The sequence below is a fragment of the Cupressus sempervirens genome, chromosome 11 (genome assembly GCF_028749045.1).
Source record: "Cupressus sempervirens isolate cs-2001-9-10 chromosome 11, ASM2874904v1, whole genome shotgun sequence".
Lineage (NCBI taxonomy): Eukaryota > Viridiplantae > Streptophyta > Pinopsida > Cupressales > Cupressaceae > Cupressus > Cupressus sempervirens.
In genome coordinates this window covers 352626235-352652855 of record NC_143128.1, presented here as the reverse complement: position 1 = coordinate 352652855, position 26621 = coordinate 352626235, and the positions used below count along the sequence as shown (strand labels likewise).

At 34.5% G+C, this 26621-nt stretch overlaps 1 protein-coding gene across 2 annotated transcripts in view; it reads left to right on the top strand.

Moving 5' to 3' along the window:
• LOC149529533 (4-hydroxybenzoate geranyltransferase 2-like) overlaps positions 1-24730 on the top strand; it is a 154611-nt gene extending 129881 nt beyond the window's left edge. The window contains exon 9 of one of the 2 annotated variants that reach the window (XM_089808647.1): positions 24198-24730. Coding sequence is in view for 1 of the 2 variants with exons in the window: in XM_089808644.1 (XP_089664770.1) it covers positions 24198-24291 (94 nt within the window). In the remaining variant the exon portion in view is untranslated. The remainder of the gene's footprint in view (positions 1-24197) is intronic. The other variant, XM_089808644.1, reaches the window with a different exon arrangement.
• Positions 24731-26621: the final 1891 nt, after the last annotated feature.

Sequence of the window (26621 nt, the reverse complement as noted above, 5' to 3'; positions counted from 1 at the left end):
TTTTTCTCACAGGAACAAGGTTTGAAACCCAAGTGGAATGCCTAATTGGTTTGATTATTCCACCATCTCTCAGTTTTGTCAGTTCTTCCTGCATTTTTGGGGCAAGGGTAGGATTGATTGGCCTTTGTTTTTGCCTAAAAGGTTTTATATTTTCCTTCAACGGTATGACATGCTGGAAAAGGTCCTCCTTGTAAGCTTTAAGGTCATCATATAACCAAGCAAAAACATGCCTGTACTTTCTAAGTAGGTCAATCAATGCTTTTCTGATTTGAACAGGCAGATCTTGGCCGATGTAAACCCTTTTAGGGAATTCATCTATTCCCAAATTCATTTCTTCTAGCTCCTAGGGTTTGGGGTCATTTACTCCCGATTTTACTCTATCTTGGTTATCAAAAATATTCTCCAAGACTACCAACCCCTTAGGCATCTTATTTGTTTTTAATTGCATGATTTCTTGACCAAAAATGGTTTCTTTCCCATTTATGGTTTCAATCAGTTCATTGCAGTCCATCTCCTGACCATGGTATTTGTCTTCATTTAGTAAAAAATTTGTAATATCTTTGTCATCTTCAAACACCTGCCAATTTTCAATGTTGTCAGGTATAGAAGGTGTTGTCAGGTATAGAAAGTCTGTTTTGGACCTCGATTTGGGAGATTCTTGCAAATGATATTTCTTTTGGTTTGATAGCTACATTGGCCAGAAGATCAGCCATTTTATTCTGGGTCCTATCTCTCCATGAGATCCCAAATGCATCAAAGAATTCTATTTGATCCCAGACTGCATTTCTATATTGTTTTAATCTCCTATTTTTTGAGGAGTAGGTTCCTTTGATTTGAGAGATGATCAATTCAGAATCCCCTATGACACACAATTTCTTAATTTTTTGGTGTGTGGCCACTTTGAGTCCTAGCAGCAATGCTTCATATTCAGCGATGTTATTAGTGCAGGAAAACTTCAAGGCGAATGAATACCTGAAGGTGTTATTTTCAGGGGACACAAAGACTACACCTGCCCCTGCACCCTCTTTAGAACTAGCCCCATCAAAGAACATTGTCCATAATTTTGGTGAATCCATGCAACATTCAACCTCATTTTCAATGATAGCAGGCAAGTTTTCCACTTCCTGAATAATTAATTCAGCCCTGAAAGCATTAATCCAAGTGTCTAGAAAACAAGTGGTATCTCTGTCAATTTCTTCACCTAAGATGTGGTTAACCCTTGGTTCCCTATTTACCCTGACAGCTTTGTCCCCTATATGGAAGGTGGCATAAGTAAGGTCACATTGTAGGCTTCCCCCCATAGCAGCACTCCATTTTCTGGAAAGTAGCATCCCGTAGTGTGGGAGTATATCCACCACAAGGACAGACATGGTTAATTCTACCTCAGGAAATGCAGCCAGTTTGAATGGTAAGGCATTTATAGTACCTATTACTGGAACCTCTCTAGCATCCATCCCTCGGCATCTACCTTGCTTAGTATCCACCTTCAATCCTAGGGCTTCCATTACTTTGAAAGGCATTATAGTGTTGGAAGCTCCAGAGTCTATCATACAATTTTTCAAGGTTTTCCCTTTTATGATTAGACTAAGGAAAAAAGGATCAATATCTTCTATGAACGCAACTAATTAATCATCTAAAAACATCTGAGGAATCTGGGATATAATACCATTGTCCTCTATTATTAATGGGGTCTGTTGAGCTACAGCTTGATCATCAATACTATTGTTGTTTGCTATTCCACCCAACCATGAAAAAGCCTTATTCTTATGCTCTTCAATTCTAAAAAGCTCAGATAAGGGCACTTTCACAGTAATTTGAGATAACATGGCAATCATATCAACAGGTTCAACCACAGTAGGTTTTACAATAGTACCTAGAATTGGAGTCTTTTGAGTAGTGGGCACCACTTTTTGCTTGACAACATCCAGTTCTGATTTCTCTAGTTGCACTACCTTCTTTGTTGCTTCACCTATCTAAAATTGAACCTTCTTCTTTGGTTCCCATTTCTGACCCTTGTTCTCCTTGATCTTAGGCACATCTATACTGACTTTCTTGTGTTGATCATTTGTCTTATGAGCGGTGTCTTTGATGAACACACTAGATGGCCTTCCTGCATCATTATTTATTGCTCTATTTCTCAAATTGTAATTACTATGGACTTGTGAAATCATCTCGGCTGTAATTCTATCAATTTCCTCCTTGGAGGGGATTCTTAGGTTTGTGAGACCTACGTCAGAAAATGTATTGCATACCTTATCTGTATCATTCTTTTCATCATCTGAAAATATTTGCTGATGATGTAACTAGTAAGCAATTCTTTGGCTGGTAACATCATTCTCAGGTTCTTCTGAATCAGAATCTATCAAATCATCTGATGTGTTCACCATATTGCAGCTTATATCATCATGGTTTTTCTCTTCAGTTTCTTCTTCTGCTTGCACTCCTTGAGCTTGGGCGAACGACTGGGCAACAACACAATAATCAGCAGAATGAGGTGATTGGCATATAATGCACCGTGGTACATCATCATTCATATTTATAGTGTTCCTTTGCAGGGGGTCTGGAGTACCCTTATCTTTCATATTTTGGGTCTGGTTGGGAACTGGTTTACCATCTTTCCACTGAGTGGTGTAAGGGTAATTCTGCATCCTAGGCTGTCTATTGAAATTGTTGTTATTCACAGGGGTTCTCTCAGTAACATTTGTCTTATTGAAAATAGTGGGATTCATCTTCTTGAGCATTTCTAAAACATGGCCTATAGTAGGTTCTTCAGGCTTTTTTTCTATGGGATTTTTGTCACCCTCCCTTTTATTATTATTCTTAGGATTGAAAAGCTTAGGATCATCCCTCCTCCCTAATTTGCCAGAGGCCTTTCTATTATTTTCTATATTCACTGCAACTCTATAGGAATCTCTTAAAGTTTTAGGATCCTTATCTCTTAGTTGGTAGGCCATTTTTCTATCAAAAGCATTGAAATAGGTTGTGAGATAGACGTCTTCATTTAATCGCATAAACTGAAATAATTTGTACATCCCCTTCTGAAATCTCACATTGAAATTGAATGTGGATTCATTTGGATTCTTCTTGATATTGTTGAACTCATTCAACATGAATCCTGCATTAGTATTGTCCCCATATTGCTCTTTGAACAATTTCTCCAAATCACTCCATGAAGTAATACTATCATCAGGCAACCTCCTGAACCAATCCCTTGCATCCTCTATGAGTGAATGCACAAATAATTTCATCACCATGTCCTCATGTTCAACTTCATAATCATTGAGCATGTCAATGAAAATTCTCAAATGTTCTTCACCAGTAACCGCATTATTTCAAGAAAACTTAACCACCTTATCCCTTAAATCAAAAGATATGGGATGGGGGGCACCAGGGATACTGGCAAATGATATTTGTCTATATTTTTCGAGGTATATAGGTTTCTTCTGGAAACCAGGAACATTAGAGGTACTAGCTGTATTAGCTTGACTCAGGAGAGCAGCTTGGGACAGCTGTGGTGGGACAAATGGGACTTGAGTGCCAATATTGGAAGATGAGGTAGGAGCAAATTGGGGTACTTTCTGAGTCAGGATTATGGGACCACTAACTGGTGCAAGATTTGTAGGTGGGATAGACAAACTAGGCCATGAATTCAATGCAGAATTAGACTTTATGAATTGGATTTTCCTTCTGGTTTCTGCGGCCTGAGCTTCATTTTCAACCTTCTCAAGTTCTTTCGCAAGGTCTTCCCTCTCCTTTCGAGCCTTCTCTAGATCTAGATCTAATTTAGATATGGAGGGTTGTATAGGTTTTTTCGGCATGGCTTGAGGCTCATTTATTTGGATTCCTATAGCCTTGCCTTTCCCTTTATCTGGAACTATTCTAGTGGGCTCTACTGGATCAACTTGAATGAGTTTATAAGTTTGAACTTGAGCAATAATTGGTTCTTGCCTTTGATTTAGGCGTTTCTCCTGTTGTTGAACTTTAGCTCTTAGATTATCAACATCTCCAAAGACGTCCTGATGGAGAGTGGGGGTATTCTCTTCTAATTTTTTATTTTGCTCTTTCAAAGCAGCCATCCTTCTTAGCAGAGTATCTCTTTCTATTATTGCATCCAAAGTGGCTCGCTCCCTCTCCTTTTCAAGACGGATGTGTTTAGTTTCTTCCTCAGCAATCCATTTCTTCAAAAATCCTATTTCAGATTGCACTTCTTTAGAATCAGCAGAGGTTGCCTCGGAATCAGCAGGGTCATCTAGATCTATAAGGTTTGGTTCCATATACGGGGCTACTCTAGGATTAAAAGGGTTATCAGATGAACTCCTAAATCCTAGCCTACAATTTATATCTGCTATAGGCTCTGGTCTTAATGAAGCAATTCCCATAGTAGATACGTCTTTGTCTTGAAAAACTCTCTGATCTGGTAATGGGGTACTGAAAATACCTCCTAAGAGTCTTGTATTTTCGAATTCAGAGCTAAGCGAAGATGACTCTCTTGCTATTATTGGTTGATAATGGGAATTTACAGAGGCATTACCTCTAGGCTTCCAAGTAGGATTTGGATCTGTTCTTTTCTTATTTTGGTTCTTCCTACCACCTTGGGGTAGATCAGTATACATTGATACATCGGGATTGGCTCTTATTTAAGCCCTTGTGTTCTTTCTCTTGTCAGCCATATTCTTCTTTTGTTACAATAAGCACTAGCTTCAAAACCTTGACTGAGTCGCCACCCTCTTTCAGGAGAATATAATAACACTCTTACTGATAGAAAGAAAACAATACACAAGTAAGAATAAAAATACGGCACAGACAAACCAATCACTGATGTTGTAAGACTGCAACTCTTGTTTGTTAGATAAGACACTTGGATAAGCTAGATGCGTCAGTGTGTAGCAATGGTACTTGGGTTATATCTTCTTTAAATCCTCAAGTTTTGACACTAAAGATTCCCTTATAGCTATGGGAAAAATAAAGATCACACGACACATACGTACTCAGTAAGGCTCAAGACAACTGCAATACTTTTTACAGATGTGTTAGACAGTCCCCACTAGAGTCGCCATTTTTTTGGTGTTTTATTATGATGTCAAAAAAATGCTAAAACTACTAAGCGACAAAAGGCTTAATACCTAGATATCAGTACATACACAACCTAAAGAATAGCCAATTCTCATTATCACTTGCATATGCAAAGTACTAGGACCCAACTCCAACAAAACCTTAGAAGGTTTTCTACTCTTTTGGCTCTATAAAAACCAGGGCGGGTGTACCCGGGGATGGTTCAAAGATGGAACAATTGTATGAGAATTATTCTTAGTTTCATTTTGATTCTCTTCTCTAAATCCTCAAACATATACGTTAATCTTACCGAATTGATAAACACATCTCTTGAACAGATATGGCCAAGAAATCTTCTATAGCTCTGCAGATGTTTCCAAAAGCAATGGCTAAATGAAGCTAAAACAATCCATGCAGGCAAGTGCTGGCCAACTTTGAATATCTTACAGGAAATATAAGTAAAAATTGATTTTATGATGTACTTTGAAAAAACCAGTCATAATATACTTCTCTTTTGGTTGAAATACTTTCGATCAGTGCCTAATCCATTGGGGATTCAGAGGCAAGTAAATTCTTAGATCTAATTTGTTGCTTTGCAACAAATTCTTATCAGCAATTCTTACCAGAATTTATCATTCAAAAATCCTTTTTAACACCTAAGCAACCTCATCACATTCATCAGAGCCTTTATTTAATCCATTGAATTAACATCAATAACAAATGGATGTACAGCCTTACTATATTGCAATCAATTGCATAAGCTTTTACTCACACAACATCAAGGTAGCTAAGTATTTAAAAGGAGACAAAATTCAGAAAAGAACAGATATGGGGACAGTTCATAATTTGTATTCATTTCTTTTGAAAATGGTGTATCCTTTACAATAGACCCAGAAAGACCTTCAGAGAAAAAGCACAATTCTTTCTACATTCATCTATATCTCAGAAATTTTGACAGAAAAGTATACTACAAATTTTCTTTCCAAAATTTTTGGACAAAAAATAGAACTAAGCACAATACTTAGTAAAAACAGAATTCAGACCATTCTTTAGCCTTGGGATCTCACTTAAATAGTGTGAGATGCAACAAGCTTCAGGCTAAAGAAGGTGACAGGTGTCCTTCTTTAGAAAGACAAAAACAAAAATAACAGAAAGGTTAATTACAACAACAATTCTTGGCGGGTCCCTTTCTGTTATGCTTCTTGGTTGTTGTGATCTGATCTTACAATCATTCTTCATCTTCAGAGTACATACCCATAAGGTCTGTAAGTGATGTATCATCTTCTGTTACCTGCAAACTCACTTTAACCTGGGGATTTTCTATGTCATCATTGCTGATTACAAAAGTAACTATTACACTTACATCTTCTTCATCATCGTCTCCTGACATCTGCTCACTAAACTAATTTTTCCATCTATTAAAAGTATCATCATCTGGCCAATCAAAACTTAGGGTTTCTCTTTGTATCTTTATTAAAGAATTGGCATTTTCCTCTAAATCATCGAATTCTTTTCTCATATCAGCATAATATAATTGCACTTTTACCAGCTCCTCATTTGTCTTTGCCCAAAACCAATGGCCAGTCTCACTGATGATGTTTATTATTCTATTATCGAATAATTCATCCATTTCCTTTTTCCATTTTTCTTTTTCGTTTACTGTATCAACAGATTCTAAAGCACAAGGAAATAGGGTGAATTTTTCAGCAAGATATTTTGAAAAATAGAGTATCAATTTTCTCTGTAAAGAATCTCTTTTATTCTCAAAATTATCTAATTGATTCAATAAATCAAAAATCCTTTCAACCTGATGATAAGGCATTTGGACTGTAGATATACAAATAATTGTAACATCATTGTTTCTCTTTCTCCATTTCTGTGCAAGAGAATCTAGTCCATCCTTTTCTTTATTCAACTCATCCATGAGGGTTACAATTCTTGTCAACTGATCATAAAAAGTTGACCATTGTATTTTATCCCTCAAATATGTCACACCCTGCCTCCATTTCTCTTCCTGCTGATTTCTAAATTCTATCTACCACTCATGTAATTTGGTTTTTTCTACTTCAAATTCCTCTGCAGTATAGAATTGAGGTCTTTCAGGGGTGTCAGGTATCTCAATAATAGGGGTTAATCCCACAGATGACTGTGGAGGATATGCAATTCTCAGTGCACTGGATTCTCCCACTTTCCTCTTTCCAAGTACCTTCTCTAATTGAGATACCCTCTTTTCCAACTCAATTCTCCTTTTTACCTCTTGGTTATAGGCATCCACCACTATTTCATATTTATTATACATATCAATCATTTCCCTCTCTTCTCTTTCCGCAGTAGCCAAGGCATATTTAGAATAATCCACATTCATGTGGGCTGCCTATACATTTGAAGTATCAGCAACTCTCCTTACAATGATACTCCCTGTTAATCCTAAATCATCAGGCTATGATTAAGTAGTTCTGGATCCTCTTCTCAGGTTCCACATAACAAGGGCAGCTTGATCATTGCTGAATGCTGTACCCAAGAATTCCTCTTTATTTGGATCCTGGAGTCCTAAATTATTTGAAACAGAATTAAAAATTAATGCGTCAGCAATATCCCAATTGGACAATAATAAAACATTAGCATTTTTTACCATCTGTCTTCCCTCATCAGGGGTTATATTTTGGAACTCTTGCACCATTTGTTTTTTTACTTGATTTTGAATGGAGGTCTCATCCATTTTTGGATGTTCTGTTTTCATATTCTTACATCTTTGCTCAAAAATGTGCATGTTTACCCTCCACGCAAACTGATGGAAAGCCCTAGATCTTACAAAATTGTTATCAGACAAAAAATGCTGACTGGCTTGTTCCAAAACAGGGTCCAATTCCCTTCCTCTGAAATCTGCTATAGTTAATTCAAAACTTGGCACAGGAGGTTCCTGGGGGTTCCCTTCATCAATTTCTGCTTGTGTAACAAAAATTTCTCCTTGTGACCCCATTTGTTCGAATCGCTCATTGGTGAGCTGTTCTTCCTCAATTCTTATTGGGGTTTGAGAAGGTGAGTAACTTTCATCAGGGGATTCTTCCTCCCTTATTATTCTTCTTCTTTTGGGAGAAGGTTTAGGGGGTCTTTCTTCCAGGACAGTACTGGTGGATTCAACTATCTGTTTTTCTTTATGTACAATGGGCACCTGCTGTCGAACAATAGTATATCCTGTCTTCTTTTGTACCACCAGTGGACCCATTCCAATGTTGGGGGTGAAACCCAATTTTCTCATAACTTCTTTGGCTTTATCTGGGAAAGAATTAATAAAATGTTGTTTCTTCTCATTCATTACTTCCATTATCTCAGAGAAAGTACTCATGAGCTTATTTATTTTATCTGCATTGGTTGCAGCATTACTAAGAGGACTGTAATCTTTGTCAAAACAATTAATGAATTCCAAAACTTTTGAATAGACTCTCCATTTTTCTTTCTTTATTTCTTGCTCATGGAGAGAATATTCATTTCTTATTATATCTTCAGGAAAATAGAATTCATGCTGAACTGGACGAAGCTTGATTCTAAATCTAAGAGCAGAGTTAAAGAAACCTTCTGCATCACAAAAACGAGAATGAGACACTGCCATCTTATATTGATCCAAAATTTTGTGGAGAAAGACCCACCCTTCTTTAGTTATCACAAACTGGTGGGCTATAGTACAAGTAGGAAAAATTGATCCTGTCCCCCTTTTGTGCAAAAAGGCCTCCTCCACTCCTCCCAACTGCCACAAAAATTCAGCTATCCCTACCTTTAAAGGTACCTGATAGGGTAGCACATGGGGTGTTCCTTTGAATCCATAGACCCTGATGACAGTTGAGACTGAATATGGGATAATATCTCCCCAATTATGTGAAACTTTTAGATTATGGGGTTTGTCCATAGGCCTAACAAGGTGCATTAACGCCTTAGGGATTCTGGGATTATCACTCAATATGAGGCATCTTAGTTTGGAGGCAAAGTGCCTATCAAATCTAACGAAGCTAGCATTTTCTGCTTCCCAGGTCATGTCTGCACTCCATAATTAGACTGGCAGTGCCTCCCCCTCTTGTTCTCTATTTAAGACCATTTCTTTACCAAAATAAGTGGCCCCTTTAAAAAGAAACATATGCATCAATAAGGAGTATTGACCCCAAACCTTTTCCACCTTGCCCTTTGCAATCCCCACCAATCCCTGGTGAATCTCATTTGTCAAGTAAGATGCAAAATCAAAAATTATTTACACGCCAAAAGAGGAGATTTGGGTGATCATATACATGAAGCTCACCGGAATAAAATCTTCTTTGCCCTCTCCGAAGACTCTGCACAGGGTCCTATATATCTCTATTGCCCTGGCATTAGAGCATAATTTCTTGAATGGTTCTTTAGAAGATGATGTTATGGTTGGGAGGCCTCCAATTCGGCCTATGTGGGCTTTCAGTGCACCCTGTCTAACTATATCCCTTTTGGATATATATTCCTTTTCTAACTCTACCAAATTAATGGGCACATGATACATGGTGAGAGGTCCCAGACTGAAAACCTTCCTAATCTCCTCGGGACTGATGGTAACTAAAGCCTCACCATCCATTCTTCTCACTACCTTAGTGGCTTGGTCATAGTTTTTTGCTATAGCTTCAAGCAGGTCAAAATCCATAAACACGCTGGGGACAACAAGCTTCCCAAGATCAAAATTCCATATATTGGCATGAGGGGCATATAACTTCCTTTCCGCAAACCATTTTTTGAATAAACTCAAACCGGTTTGAGAAGTTTGAGCATCTCGGACCCAATTACCCTTATCATACAATCCATCAGCTATCCTTAGCCTAGGGTTCAGTGAGGTTAACCTCTTAACTTGCACCATTTCTACAATAGACTCAGGAAGTAACTCAAGCAAATCATCATGCACATTTCTATCCAAATAGTTTATTGCACCTGTAAATCCCTTCTTCGGAGGCATCTTGGGCTATCTTTTTAGAACTAAAAAGCTCACAAAGATGATGGTAGTTTTACTTACTTGAATTCTGTCTCAATTCTCCTCTGTATTCCTGCAAATTTTCTGCGAACAGACAACTTGACAATTTTTTATCAAACCTTGGCACGCTTTTCTTTCAGTAATGGCTTCTGCACAAGAATGGCTCCAAATCTTTTCTCACGTGAAATGAAACTGATGAAATCTCTCTGTATTATACTTTGTTTTTCCTCACGGACAAAGCTTTCTTGTCTAATTAATACAGAGAGTGGCACTACATTTTTTATTTAAAACTGCGCCGTCGATCTTCAAAGATCCTACGATCATGCGGTACAGAGAGAACAACTAGGAGTTATATTTGCCATGTCAGTTATTTTACCCAATGAGAACTTGCCACGTACAGAATTCTTTCTTTTGATGGCGCTTATATTTGGACCCACTGACGACGAAGAACACGCGTCAGCATGTCGCTACTTCGTTATGCATAAAGAACAAGCACCTTGCCATGGCGAAGCGGCGACAATTGTTGATCAGATCAAGAAATGATCGAAAGATACGCTACAGGGCTTCTTAAAAAAGAAGACGGCAGGCCCAACTCGCTATGTCGCTATAATTATCTCCCATGCAACTTGTCATAGCGAGGTAGCGAGTTCCGTTGATCCACTTCAAGCCGACGTTCAAGAGTTTTTGTATATTCAGTCAGATAGGTATTAATGAGAATCGGATCTCTGCATAGTTGGCACATGTCAAAATTTATCATGGTCATCTGTCATTCCACGTCATCAAAGATCTTGCCAATCTTTTACCATTTTACAGGACCTCGCTAACTCGCTAACGGTGAAGCACCTGAATTTTTCGATAGCGAGGTAGCGAGCTCCGGCACTTAAAAGGATTCCGTGCCGGAGAATGCAAGGGTTACCCAGTAATTACTTCTGTTAACTAAAACTGATTCTGACAACGGTATTTATGACTGGTCACGCCACCTGGTGTAATTATGATACAAGCAAGATGCAATGTCATCATTTTCAGATTTTCATGTGGCCTCGCTACTTCGCTAACAGTGAAGTGTCTGAATTTTCCGATAGGGAGGTGGCGGAACGTCCGGAAAAACCAACATTCTAGCTCTAATGTCAGATATTCTAGTGGGTCCCTATCCTTTTTTGGATGGTGAATTGCAAAGTGTACCTGCACAATAAATCATTTAATAAGCAAATCTCCGATCGCCGCATCTTCACTTTATGGTCCCACCGCTTAAAAAACTCAATACTCGTTATCTCGCTATACTTAATAAGCATGCAACTTGTCATAGCGAGGTAACGCCAACGGTAGATCTAATCGGATTCGACGATTGGGACAAATAGGAAGAAAGGTAACCCGGGAGAAAGGAAAAGGAATATGACAGCATATTCGTCTCTTTTGAAAATTCAAAATTTCGCGCCCGACAATTTATGAATAGAGATGATATAGGGTTTATATGACGATTATTTCTTATGGATGGTTTATCCAAAACCCTATGCTTCACTTAGGCATAGAACATTTGACTTTTCTATGATTTAACTGAAAACTTTTACTACACAAAAAGTCAGACCAACACCTTCTATTTGTAAATTTTTTTGGTAGCATGATAGAAAATAGAACTGGTAAATGGGATGAGGAAAATCATAAGCATGCAAAAGGATAGGTTAATTCAGGCTAAAACACTTGACTACTGACCATTGCATCATGTTGAGGCACAATATAGGAAAATTATGGAGAGAAAGGATGAGGTTTTTGGTTGCTTTGTTGATTTAAAAAATGCTTTTGACACTGTCTCTAGGGAAAAGATTTGGAATCAACAAACTTAAAGAATGGTTAGACATGCAAAAGGATGAGGGTGTCTAGCTAGGGGAATTTCTAATAAGGCTAATCTCTTACATGGACAATATCATTTTGGTTTCCAAATTTTCTCATGGTTTTAGGAACATTCACTCTCACTTGAGTGCTTCTACAAAATGGTAGGGATGTAGGTCAATATTAGTAAGACTAAAGTCATGATTTTTTTAAGAAGCACAAAATAACATCATCATAAGTTTATTTTGAGGGCAGTATCTTGAAGAAGTGGTAGAGTATAAATACCTTGGGATTGACTTTAACAAAAATCTAAGTTGGGAATGTTATAGAAAGAAAAGAGTTTTAGGAGAATAGAAGGCACTTTATGCACTTAAAAAAAGGTGCTATAATGTAGAGGTTTGGAATTGGAAAGCTACTCAAACTTTATTTTGGGTTCTATTGCTACCAACTATTTTTTGTGGATGTGAAATGTGGACCAACAACCATTCTGCCTTATAATGGAAGCAAATTGAGAGGATTCAAAAAGTGATGGATCACAAGAAAGTTTAAAATAAAAAATAGTGTTTCATATGATATCATAATTAGTGAAGTGGGAGTTGCATATATAAGGTTCTTGCTATGGTCTACCTCATTAATCATTTTAAAAGAATTTAAAAAAAGTGTACAAGTAGTGGGTGAAAGGGGTCTTTGATGATATTTTTTGGAAAACATAAAAAGGCATGCGTGCAACAAAACATGAAGTAGATAAACAAATGGAATATCCATTCCAATATGTGCTGAAGCAAAAAATAAAGAAATTAAGGTCTTTATTATAGAGAAATTCTATAAGAAAAATTGGGTAAATGAGATCGGAAGGAATAAAGACTTATTACATTAGCAAGTTCAACCCAACTCGGAACCAACTCCACTAGGAATACATAGAGGCCAATGTTTCTTGGAGAGCAAAAACTCTTAATGATCAACTTAGAACCCTCACTGGCTTTGATATGAAATTGAGCAGCAGAAGAGGCCAAAATAGCCTTGGGAAGAGAATTTTCATATTTTGCAATTCTAGGAAGGTGGAAATCGAGCAACACATTGTTTTATAATGTGATCCATACAAGGACAATAGGGTCAGATTCATATATATTATATATGATAGCTCTTGGTGCAACTTATTCAACAAGGAAAATATTTAGCAATTAGGTGGTCTCATCGTTACTTTGTACAAAAAAAGAACTAAACTATTTAAATTTGGTTTGGTGGTAAGGTTGTCCCATATACTATTTTTAGTCTCGTGGATGTTATAAGTTCATCTATCTATCTATCTATGTGTAATCTTAATTTGTATGGATTAATCACGTAACCTTAGACTTTTTTGTAGCACATCAAATCAACAAAGTAGTATGTCCTGGTTATAAGCCACTTGGTAGTATTGGAGTGGTTGAGATTTAATAAAAAAGAGAAAACTATCAAATTTGGGTGTTTTCGTATGAAGGGAATGCACATTTCAGAGCAACCAAATTCATAAACAACCGCTAAGAAGAGGATGAATAACCACATAGCCAAATTAATAAGGACATTGTCAGAAACCATTTGTAACATATAGTATTTTTTTATCAATAAAAAGTTCCCTATATTTATTATATTTCAAAATCAGTTTTACATCTTGTTTTTGCTCCATTCAAAGTGTGACCATTGGGGGAAAATTAATGGGGAAGAAAACCCCAATGTTGCTTGGGACCATAGTCTTATTCTAGAAAGTACATCTTCCCCTTAGAGTTTGGGGTGTTTAGAAGGCATACCTTCTTTTTACAAAGTTGAATCTTATACATTTGGTGGTTACCTCTATCTTGGTTTATAAAACTCAAGCTTTGATTTCAATTATGTTAACATGACTTTGATTGTTTAGTCCAAATCTTTTTATGTTCCTTTGCTTCACTTATTTTGATATTAGATTACGAATATTCTTTTTCTTTGTAAGTCGATGCACCTTCAGACACACTTCAATCTCACATTTAAGAGTTAGTATAAAGCACACTTTAAGAAATATCTAGCTACTATTTCAAAAGCTCGAGATCCCTTGTTGATTTCTTATTATTAGTTATGTTTATTCTTCCTATAGAATTTTTGATATGTCAATTCTATATTTAGGAATTAGGGATATATTTCATCTTCTATCTTGATGCCATTTCCATACTTTTCTTTTTTATGTGATTGTATCTATTATTGAAGATAATTTTTTTTTTTTTTTTTGAAAAATAGAATGATAATTTGCTATTTGAAATTTTACAAGAAATATAATAATATTATCTTGCCTTCTTAGCTTTGTGAAATGTCTCATGAATATTTATAAAGTCTTATTAAAGCCTCTATCTTAACTACTAGCCTAATAATCAATCTACAATCTTTGATATATTATTTTTCAAAACAAACCTATTTTGTTGGCTGGGATAAACCGACTTCATGATAAATCATCATCCTTTCACTAGATCAAGTTATTCAATACAATAATCCTACTACCTTATAAATAATCCTAGATCATGTATTGAAACGTATGAAATATTAGACAAGGATAGGTTAGGTTTTATCTCTTATTGTATTCTCCAAACTTAGTAATTATTTAAATCTACATTTTATTAATGAAATATTTGATATAATTTCTAAAAGTTTAATTTTTTTTAGTAATTATTTGAAGGTTGTCAGGTTTTTTGTTCCCTTCATGGTATGTATGTTTTATGCTTATCTCTTCAAATTCATCCAAACTTAATAATACATATTGTAATTTAGGATATAGGATCTAGTTAGGAGTATTCCTTCTTCTAAGTGCATTTAGTATAATATGTGAGTCATCTTCTTTTATTAATTTCCTTGTGTATATTTCCTTACTGAGTTTTAAACCTTCAATCAAGGCATCTAGCTATAGTTAGTTATTTGACATTACCTCAAGAGACTTAATACACTTGAATAATTAGGAACCTTCCTCAGAACGAAGAATGCATCCTAATCCTATTTGTCCTAGGTTACTCCTAGAAGCTTCGTCAAAGTTAATGGCAGGTTGATTGGGTGTAACCATTTCTTTTGCATGTTTGCATCCTAGTCTGAAAATGATCCTTCTTCCTTACACATGCTTCTAAGATTGTTATCAAACACCTCTATGATGCATATTTATACTTTAATTAACAAAGTTTTGAGCTCCATATTTTCATTACAAAACATTCTTTTATTTCTTTCTTTTCATAACTCCCAGAGGAGCATATATGGATGAAGAGATCTTCTATTATTTTCTATATACGTTGGAATTTCCACATTTAGGCCAACTTTTGAGGTTGTCTAAGAGGTTATCTAGGAAGGCCATATTTTCCAGTTTAATTGTTGGCATAACCAATACCAACATTTTCTAGCATAGGGGCAATTGAATAATAAATGGTTAATTGTCTCAGAATCATTTCACAAAGTGGACAACTTGAAGGACCCTCAAAACCGATTTCAATAAATTTGTCATTCATGAGGATTCAATGTTGTGTGGATACCCAGAGGAAAATACCTACTTTGGGTAAGCGTGTAGGGTCTCAACAAAGGTTAAGGGAATATCAATATTTTCCCCTTGTTGGGAATTGACAATCTTTGCATATCATGTTCTAACTTTATAGCTCCCACATTTTGAGGCTTCCCATTTAATTTGTCTTCCCTTTATTTATGATTGACTTTTCTTTTATTTAAAAAATGTTTGAAAGTGTCTTTCTCCTGAGGTGGTAGTGGTACTTTTTCAAGGGATTTTCATTGCAAGCCTCCATATTGATTATCATTAATTTTAGTTGTATAATCACTAAGAGTATTTTGATATTTTCTAGAGGTTTTAATTTATCAAGTGCAGGGTATCCATCCCATGATTCTTCCTAGAATAGAGCATCCATTCCTAGACCAATATCCCAAATGAGATTATTCGCTATTAGAGGTCAACAACTCAACATAAAATTCCAAGTTCTAGACCCTTTTGGTAGATTCCTAATTCTATCAAATTGGTATTATTTAAATATTTGTGGTATACAATTTTTTCCCATTTGCTATCATATTCTTTTTACATTGTCTGAATAATTTTATCTCCTAGAGCCTCCTATTGTGAACTCTAATTCCCCCTCGTAAACCTCTGGATTCTTTAGGTCTACAAATATTGTCTCATTTGATTAGGGCTTATTTTTTCTTTTCTAAAGTGTCTTGCCAAAAGATATTTTTAGCTTACTATCTAATTTACTTTTGACTCCTTTAGGTAATGAAAGACATAAAATATGGTAGGTAGGGATGGCTGATAATACTGATCTGATGAACGGATCTAGACTATTTGCAGTAATGAATGCTTAATAAAATCAAATTAAATAAATCACAACTTAGCGGAAGTCTTAATTAATTTACTATCAATGAAATCAAAACTTAAGATGAGAAACAGAATTGAGAGAGAAGATAAGAAGATGCAAACATAGTTTGATTTCGGAGTTCGCCACAAACGTGACTACGTCTCCGGGTCGGCTCCAATAGAGTATGACCGATCTAATTAATCTCCAAAATAAATTACAAATGCACCAAGATTATTCCCTTAAACACATCAGCATAGCATGCTCTCGACGTGCAGAATAGTCTTCAAAAATCTCTTAAACATTCTCCTATTCTCACCACCTGAATGTCTTTTCAAAAGGCCTAATACCCCCTTTTTATACATAAAAATTAGCCTAAAATAGGCCTAAACTATAAAATATAAAAATAGGGCCTTTTAACAATCACCCCTCGAAAATACCCTTTAGCCATTTTTGAAGATTTGGCTTCATGTTAATTTTAGGATAACAAATTAACAAATTAACCTTATTTAGATATAAGGTTGGTGGCAGTTTAAAAGATAAATACATATAGGTGGAAAACAATCTTCAAGTGCTAAAATAGTGCAACCGCCCAAAAATTTTTATGGTAACCGCCGGTCGAGGGTTCCAACCCCACCGGTGGCGTCCTTTGTTTAAAATTGGCCACTAGCCAATGTTTAAATAAAAGTTGCCGCCCATTAATCTTAAAACACATACTTGGTTGAATGGTTAGGTAATTCGTTTTGGAGGCAATGGGTCAAGAGTTCAAATCTCATTAGAAGCTTTTTTATATTTTTATTTTTTGGTCTTTAAATTGCCCCATGATGTCATGATGACATCATCAAGATTCAAATGACACTTTTACCTCCAAAATTCAAACTGCCATAACTTTCACATATGAAGTCCGTTTTCGATGAAACCAATGCCGTTGGGAAGCTCTCGAAAGGATCTTTGATTTGAAACCCATTGTTGACCACTTTCAAGATGGTCCAATTTTGCCTCTTATCTAGCCCTCTGGTCTACCTATTGACCAGAACTTTGACTGAGCGTAACTTCTTCATCCGAACTCCATTTTTGTCCATTCAAGTTGCATTGGAATCAGGACACCGAGATCTTTCTGATGGTGCAAATTCTAGAGAGAAATAAAACACTTCAATTTTCACTAAAAATATCCACTAGATCAAATACTGATTTAAACATAGTAGCTTTACTTGCTTTGGTTAGCCATTTGCCTTTCCACCTTTCCATATTTTTCCTTATTTTCTTAGAACTTAGATTCCATGTTTTATCTTCTCTAATGCCTTTTTCTATATGAATGCCAAGGTATTTTCATGGAAAGGTCCCTTTCTTATACCCTATTATATTAACAATGTTTCTTTCCATACTTGTATTTGTATTGATGAAAAAGATTTTTAATTTATTAGCATTATCCCTTTGGCATAATGCTTCCATGTAAGTTTTAATAATTTGTTTAGAATTGTGGCTTCTTCCATTGTTCTTTCTCCTGCTAAAATTGTATCAACCAAAAATTGTTGATGAGTTATATTTATAACTTCCTTTGTTACTTTAATGTCTTTCATCCTTCCTTTTATTTGTACCTTCTTTATAGCCCTGCCAAAGGCTTCTATCATAATGATAAAAATAAAAGGTGATATTAGATCCGCTTGTTTGATTCCTCTAGATATAGTAAAGAAGAATTTAGGAGTACCATTAATTAGGAGGGCTATTTTAAGATACATTTGAAAATTAGATGTATCAATTGGCAAGAGAAACCAAAGGCTTCAAAGTTTTACATAGGAATATCCAATCTACATTGTCGTACTCTTTTTGAATATCTAACTTCATTAACATACAAGATTCCCTTTTGCTTTATATGGAGTGTAATAGTTCTTGTATAACTATAATACCATGAAAAATAGACCTATTGGGAACAAATCATGTCTATTCTTCTAAGATTAGTTTCGCAAAACTATTTTAAAGTCTATTGGCAATAGATTTTGAAAGAATTTTGTAAATAGTATTGCATAATGCAATAGGTCTAAAGTCTCTTGGCTCTTCATGATCATCTTTTTTTCAGTATTAGGGCTAAGAATGTGTTATTAATTTCACTTAATAGGGATCCAAAGTTTCTGGTCGCTTCAATAGCTTCCCATAAATCTTGACCCAATATATTCCAATATTTTTGTAAAAAGAAGGCTCGGAAGCCATTTAGACCTGGGGATTTATGTAGATTAATTTGGAAAAGTGTTGTTTTTATTTTTTCTAATTTGAATTTCTTGTTTAGGCTTATATTTTCTTCTGCTATTATAATTTTAGGTTTAGTGTTTAACATTTCCTTTTGGGATGTAAATCAGAGATTTCTTAGTTGTTTAGTATATATCAGTATAATATTTGACAAATGTTTCTGCTATTTTTTCAATAATGTTCCCTATTTCATTATTAATTTTTGCTATCATATTTATGTTTCTTCTATTAATAGTTTTATTATGGAAAAACTTTGTATTTCTTGTTTTGCTACTATCTTCTCTTGTTTAGCTAAATATTATTTTTATTTTGTATAGCATTTCTTCATTGATTAAAATATTCTTTTTATTTTGTATAGCATTCCTTCATTGATTATCTCTTCATCACGATTTTTCAAATCTTCTTCATTTTCTTACTTTTCTTTTAAATATATTACAGTAAAATGTTCTTTATTTCATTTGTGTATTTTTTTTCTTTTAATGTTTTTTACTTTTCTATAAAATAAAACATCTTTGATCATTCACACCATATTTTTTCACATTTAAATTGTTCTCCTATTTCTAACCTTACTGGATAATGATTTGATCCAGCACTAGGGAGTATAGTCGTACTAAAAAGATTATTAAAAGTTGTTAAATCTCCTTTAAACATAATTTTTTCTTATCTTTCTGCAATATTACAAAAGCCTATTCTTTTTCTATTCCAAGTGAACATCCCGTTAGGTGTTGGAATATTTACTAAATTGGCCTTTGAATACTAGTCTTTCAAGTCTGACATAGTTTGTGATATTATTGTTGAACCTCCAAATTTTTCTTCTAGGTCTAGGATGGCATTGAAATCCCCACCTAAAAAAACATTCTACGTTGTATTCATCTCTAAGAAGTTGTTGATCTCTTTCCATATTGCTTTTTTATTTGTTGTTGGTGTTGGTTTGTACACTCTTATTATTAGGAAGTGGACTCCACTTCTGACATTGTTAATTTTCCCTCCCATCTAGTGATTATTTGAAGCTTTTAGGTCGAAGTCTACCCTTCTTGGGTCCCATGGGATTCCAATCTGACCAGAAGCCCCAGTTGATTCAACCAGTAGTGATTTTTATGCCTCCATTTTTTTGCTTAGTTTCTCTCCTTCTTTACTTTATTTTTCTTCCTGAATTAATATTATATCATATTCAAATAAATAATATTCCACGTGGTTAACTTCATGGGTTCGTGGGAAGGTACTTCCCCTTCCCTGCATATAGAAGAACATTTTTTTTTTTCTGCCATTCCTATAGTTGCTCTTAGTTCAGCTAATGATTTTCTTCCTATTTTTCTGTTATATTTACCACATAACATATACTGGATGTCCGGTCCTTCCATTTTTGTTGCTATCCCTAGATTATCTCTATTACTTTTTACATTTTATACGCTTGCTGCACTATGGATTCATCTCCCTTATCATCTAGTTGTTCTTTCTTGAATTCTTTTAATGTTTTATTGCTAAAATTTCTTCTCCCTCCTTCAAGCTCTTTTTTCCTTTCTGTTTAATGAGACCTTGTTCCTTAATATGATTTTCAAATTCCCGTTGTAGTTTGTCTAGTTCTTGAACTCCAAAATTTTGGTCCATAATGTTGCTATCCTCTTGAAAATATGGCCTTGTTTTACTTATAAGAGTCTCAACTTCAATTGGTACATAATTAATGATTCCTCCTTCCTAAGCCTTAGTGTTTAGAGTTTCTAATACTGGTGTGTTGCTCATAGTTTTATCTTTTTCTATATATTCACAGTCTTCATCCTCTAGTTGTTTTAATTTTGTCTAATTTTTTTTAATGTATGTATCCATTTTCATCAAGTCTAATATCTTGTTCTAATTCTAGAAACTCTCTATTTTGTTCTCATCTTTAGATTCCTATTCTTCTTTCTAGAAACTTTCTGTATTTTTCTCTCATCTTTAGATTCCTTATTCTTCTTTCGAGTAATAATTTTCCCACTTTTTAGTGATTTTAATTTCTCTTCTTTTCTTGAGTCTTCTCTAAAGTGAAATCATTTTTATCTCCCTCTAATGGAGGGGGAGACTCAGTTCTTGATTTTAGATCTTCTGTGTTTAAATCTTATCCTTGTGTTTCGGTTGGCTCTTCATTTCTTATGTCTTTGTTTGATATTACATTTCCTTATTCAAACTCAAGACTTCTTCCATTGAGGGACCCTTCTAGTAATGATGCTTGCCATGATCCTCTTTCCATAATGTGATTTGATCACATATATTATTGTATACTAACATGGTTTCTCTTATTAATTTTCTATGATGTCTTATATTTTCCTTGTTTTCATTTGTAAAAGAGTTCCGACTTGTACATTTTTCACAAAGCTCCATCATTTTTATTTGTCCTTCCAATGTTGTGATTTCTGAAAAATCCTTGACATAATTTCTCACAAAGCTTTCTTCATTATTGGAATAGTTGGATCTATCATCATAGGTTTCCTTGATGTCTGTTCTATGTTGCTGATATTTATCACTTGAGTTTATTTCTGAATCCTCCTCTATAATTTCACCATCCTCAATTTCTTATTCTGGGACTTGAATCTTACTAACTAAATATTATATTTTATATTGTTTCTTACTTTTCTTGATTCTTAAAACCTTCATCTCTTCGCATTGTAATTGTTGTTCGAAATTTTAGACGCTTTTCTTTATTTGAAAGATTCCATTCTAACTTAGTTGTGTTTGAATCCACCTTATGGAAGTTATATTCACTATTTCTTGAATTTGAATAAAAATGATGATTTTTTTGGATGTAATCTTAGAATAATTTAGGTTGTAAATTATAAATTGATCTGTTAATAATGATCTTGATTGGGGCCATGCTCTAAGAGTTTGAATTCATATTAATTGGTATTCTAATATCATTTGAGATTTAGGAGCTATGATTCAATCCTAGGAGTTCTCCTAAGAAATTGCCTATTCTTTTGATTATCTGAAGGTGAATTATCTCTATCGGCATTTTTTTTTCATATTTACGATCAAATTAGAGACCCATTCATAAAAAATAACGCTATAACCTTGAAGGAAATAATGAGATTCATGTGTGACATTTCATCCCTAATTTGACTATTATTGCATTGTAGATATGCTAAAGAATCTGAGAGTGAGAGTATACTTGCTTGATCCTTACAGCTTGATGTTAGCCATTCTTCTAGGGAGACTTTGCCTGGTTTCAAATTATTCCACACAGCGAACAATCCTAAGTTATTGCACTGAAACCACCAATCCTTGGAGTTATGATTACTTGTGATCAATATATTGTCCTCTTTGCTTTGGTTAATATTATCTAGTTAATTGATCTGTTTTCTTCAATTTCTCCTTACATTCTAGGACTCTGAAACCCTGGGTAAAGCCTCTCTCCAGAATGAGATTTTCTTTCTTCTCCGAAATGTAAATTTTCAATTTCCTAAATTATGCTAATCTTTGAACTGAGGGATTTTGATTAAATAGTTGATTATGAGTATCCTACGGGTGAGGATTTTTGAAAATTTTCAATGAATGCTCATTCTCTGATTATATGCCCTAATTTATCATCACCTCGCAGATTGATTTTTGCCTTAGTGAAAATTTATTTTAGATTGAGTCTTCACAGATTATTGGTTTGATCAGATCCTGTATGGATGACTGGTATTTTAGGGTTGATAGGTTTCTTCACATACGACAAGGGTTCTTATTTTTCTTGACTCAAGTCCAACCCTCATTTTCCTTATCATCCGCAATCACTGTGAAATGGATTTGATCCATCTTTTATATGGTGAGATGTATTTAACATCTAACCATTTCTCTACAGGAGCCCTAGCTAGGACTTGAAAACTATTTTTACAGGGGAAAGTGGTAATAATATTGTGTGCCATATTGTATATATCCTGGCCGTATTTAGTAATGCGATACATGCCTTGCATATCTAAGGCTATTAGGGTTTACATTATTAAATTTTCCTGCTTAGGTTCAAAATCATTCACTGGCTTCGCTGAGAATTTCATATTGTTATTTACAAATGCAGATTTAGTTCTATATTTAGCCTAATGAAATTACCAAATTTGTCTTATAATGCTAGACTAATTTTTCCACCCTTTTAGGTGGAAACCGCTTTGGCAGGAAGCCATAGTGGTGCAAAATCTATGGGGTGCTCGATCTTAGTGTAAACATCACACACTAAGTTTAATTTCTAGACCAAAAGTGTTAAATGGTCAAAGTTGACTTTTTTTTCAAGCTTAATTCTTCCCTTAATGTGTGATGTTTAAGGGTGGCCAACAAATCGAATGCAAAGAGCAGCTGTCCAAATTTAGTGTGAATGACTGAGATTAAGTGCTTGATGTAGCATTTGACTGCACATAAGACCTATCAAATTTGCACTTGAGATCACAGATTGGGACACGACGTGGAGCAACAACTATTTCTCAATGTCCAATGCAAATTAGGCAAAGTCGTCAAGCTCGAAGATCAGAGCGTTTGTCTTATATCAGGATGACTTGTTGATATGAATGTAGCATCTCTTCTTAGAGTCACTGTATGTACAAGAAGATCTCTATGGTGATCAAATTTACGTTGGCTTGGATCACTAAATGAAGATGTTGATGCTTGTGTAGATCACTACAAGAGCTCCTTTTCCTATATCAACTTGATCTGAGGAAGAATTGCAGATGGCAATGGTGGTTGGAAAATGTGCTTGAATCTCGAAGTTGGATCAGTGTGAGTAGAATTTAATTTTCTACTCTTCATCATATTTTATTATTATTTATTAAAAAATAATTTGTAACATATAATTGCTGCTTTGAGTAACATGGAATTAAATTTTATCAGAGAAAGACTCCATGATTGTCCTTCGATAACCTCATTGTTTTTTCGACATAACTAAGTTTTCCATGATTTAGTTAAAATCTATGAGACTGGAATTCTTGGCTTATTATCAGTCCCTTCCATGGTGCCAATGGGTTCTCCGCCTTAAAAAGTGATTAAATTGAGCTTTAGTGACCAATAACAATTTAATTTTTTTAAATATGTTAGTTGGGAATTAATTTAGGAACTGGACTTTGAGCAGATTCCCAAAATAATTGCTCGATTTTGTAAAATGAGAGTGGCAAACTAGTATTCATTATTAGTCTTCTACCGCTCCTTTATTTCTTCCAAAGTTCCTATAGAATATTTGTTGGTCTCCCACGATAGAATACAAATATCTGAGCTTTACTGGTTTAAAGTAGGTGTAAGTCACAAAAATGAGATCAATTTTCTGATTATATTCTGTTGATTTGTATTCCAAGTTAATAATTAAGTCGAGAGGCTTCTACAATGAGAGCAACTTTTGTTGTAAATATTTCAGTATTTTTGAAAAATTTGACAGTCTGAGGTGGCAGTATGCATTGACGTGGCAAGAAATTGGTGTGAATCCATTGATCAACCACACAATTGAAAATCTAAGCTGTCCGAACACAAATATCATCCATTTCATATTGTAGAATGCCAACTATTATAAAGAAAACGCAGCATGCAACGCCAATTATTATAAAGAAAACTGATTGTGGATAGTGGATATCATTTAATCATCTTCTATCCTTCTAGGAAATTTACAGTTATAGATTTCACTACATAGATATTTTGTTTCATATAGTAAATGCTTTAGACATAATGCATCCTCCTTTGAGATTTACAGCCGTGGATTTCGGCACAAAGGTAGTAGTTCATTTTATATATTTTTGTGTAACATATTTATTCTATCCCTCTAAGAAATTAAGCAATTGTAGGGGCATTGGAGGCAAGCGAGGAGTCATTCATTTGGGTGATGAGAGAGGAAGTGGAGGATCTATTATGGCATCTGTCTCTATGTTTCAATTCTGACTACATCTGAATTGCACATTCTCATCCTCCTCATCCTGAATCTACTCATTGACTATTTCCTCTTCTCAGGTCTTTTGGAAAGGATTTTATACGACATTGAGGCTAGGTAAGCTTTAAAATTGAACAATAGGGGATGCTCTTTACACGATTTGAGGAATGTGAATACTTGTGTGTGGGGGCTCATTGTTACAGGTTGATGTTCTTGGTCATTGATGTTATCTATCTATTGGTATTTGACCTCGATGTTCTGCTTGCATTGAGAATGAGAAATTTGAGGCCATGGAGTTTATGCTAGAAAAGAGACACTGATTTGTAGTGTTGTTTTTAATGTTTTGATTTTGAAATCTCCATTTTAATGCATTTAAATCTTAAGATGGATTTAAGATGGGATTTAATTAAGCCGAGAGGCTTCTATAATGGGAGCAACTTTCGTTGTAAACATTTTAGTATTTTTGAAAATTTTGACAGTCTGAGGTGGCAATATGCATTGAAGTGGCAAGAAATTGGTGTGAAACCATTGATCAATCACAGAATTGAAAATTTGAGCTATCCAAATACAAATATTGTCCATTTCATATTGTAGAATGCCAACTATTATTAAGAAAATGCACCATGCAATGCCGAATATTATAAAGAAAACTGATTGTGGATATCATTTAATCATCTTCTATCCTTCTAAGAAATTTATAGTAATAGATTCACTACACAAATATTTTGTTTCATATAGTAAATGATTTAGACATAATGCATCCTCTGAGATTTACAGTCGTGGATTTCGGCACAAAGGTAGTAGTTCATTTTATATATTTTTGTGTAACATATTTCTTCTATCCCTCTAAGAAATTAAGTGCTTGCAGCGGCATTGGAGGCAAGCGAGAAATCATTCATTTGGGTGATGAGAGAGGAAATGACGGATCTTTTATGGCATCTGTTTGTATGTTTCAATTCTAACTACATCTAAATTGCACATCCTCGTCCTCCTCATCTTGAATCTACTCATTGACTCCTTCCTCTTCTCAGGTCTTTTCGCAAGAATTTTATATGACATTGAGGCTAGGTAAGCTTAAAAATTGAACAACAGGGGATGGTCTTTACACAATTTGGGGAATGTGAATACTTGTGTGTGGGGGCTTAGTGTTACAAGTTGGTGTTCTTGGTCATCAATGTCATCTATCTATTGGGATTTGATCTCAATGTTCTACTTGCATTTTGAATGAGAAATTTGAGGCCATGGAGTTTATATTAGAAAAGAGACACTGATTTGTAGCACTGTTTTTAATATTTTGATTTTGAAATCTCCATGCATTTAAATCTTAAGATGGATTTAAGATGGGATTTAATTAAATCTTATTTTGTTCTTTCTTTAATGATTTGTGTGACTAATTATCAAATGTGGGAGCAGTACATTTTGTTTGATTAACTTCTGAAATATACTATAGATGATTTATATTTTTACTTTATTAAAAATAGAACATAATATGAATTATATCTATTGTATAGTCATTTCAAATTGTTTTGAATATCCTTTGCATATGTCTTGCTTGGAGGTTTCAACATCCTTTTCATATTTGTCATCCGGAGGTGAAATGGTGAGAATTGTTAGAGAGATATATGGAGAGGATGGTGGGATTCAACTTTGTTAAGTTGTATTCTATTAAAGCTTAATATGTTTATGAATTGGATCTAGCATGGATATTTGAAGAGTTTTTCTGGTAGTAAGGTTGAAATATAAATAGTTGCACTCAGCTTTCCTATTTCAATGCCTTGGATGCATTTGACTTTTTCCCAGCTGATCCTAAATATCCTCCCTTGTCTTTAATCTAGAATGGATATTTGAAGAAAAAATAAAGTTTTTCTAAGTAGTAAGATTAATATTAAAGCAATTACATTCAGCTTTGAATTTTTTTTTGGGCTCAAGGATTGATGCTATTTCTATATCTCTTGTTTTACCCTCCATTGAGCAGAATAGAGTAGCCTTTGATGAGAAGAAGAGAGTTTTGAAGCCTTTGATGAATAAAATACATTGGACGTAACTAGAGATCTTAAAAACAGTTTCCTATTATAGTGGAACATTAGCAATGGAGGAGAAATGAATTCAGAGGACTTATTGCTAATGAATGGAAATTAAACAAAGAAATATTTAATAATGTAATAATTAAAAAATGATAATTCAACTTTGATCTTTAATAAAATACTATTATATTTTGTAAAGCAAATTGAGATTTTTCATTTATTTAAAATATTAGAGATCGACTCCTTTTCTAAAAAGAAAATGCAGTGTTGTAGTTTCATCATTTTTATATATGTTAGTATTATATAATTTTTAAATT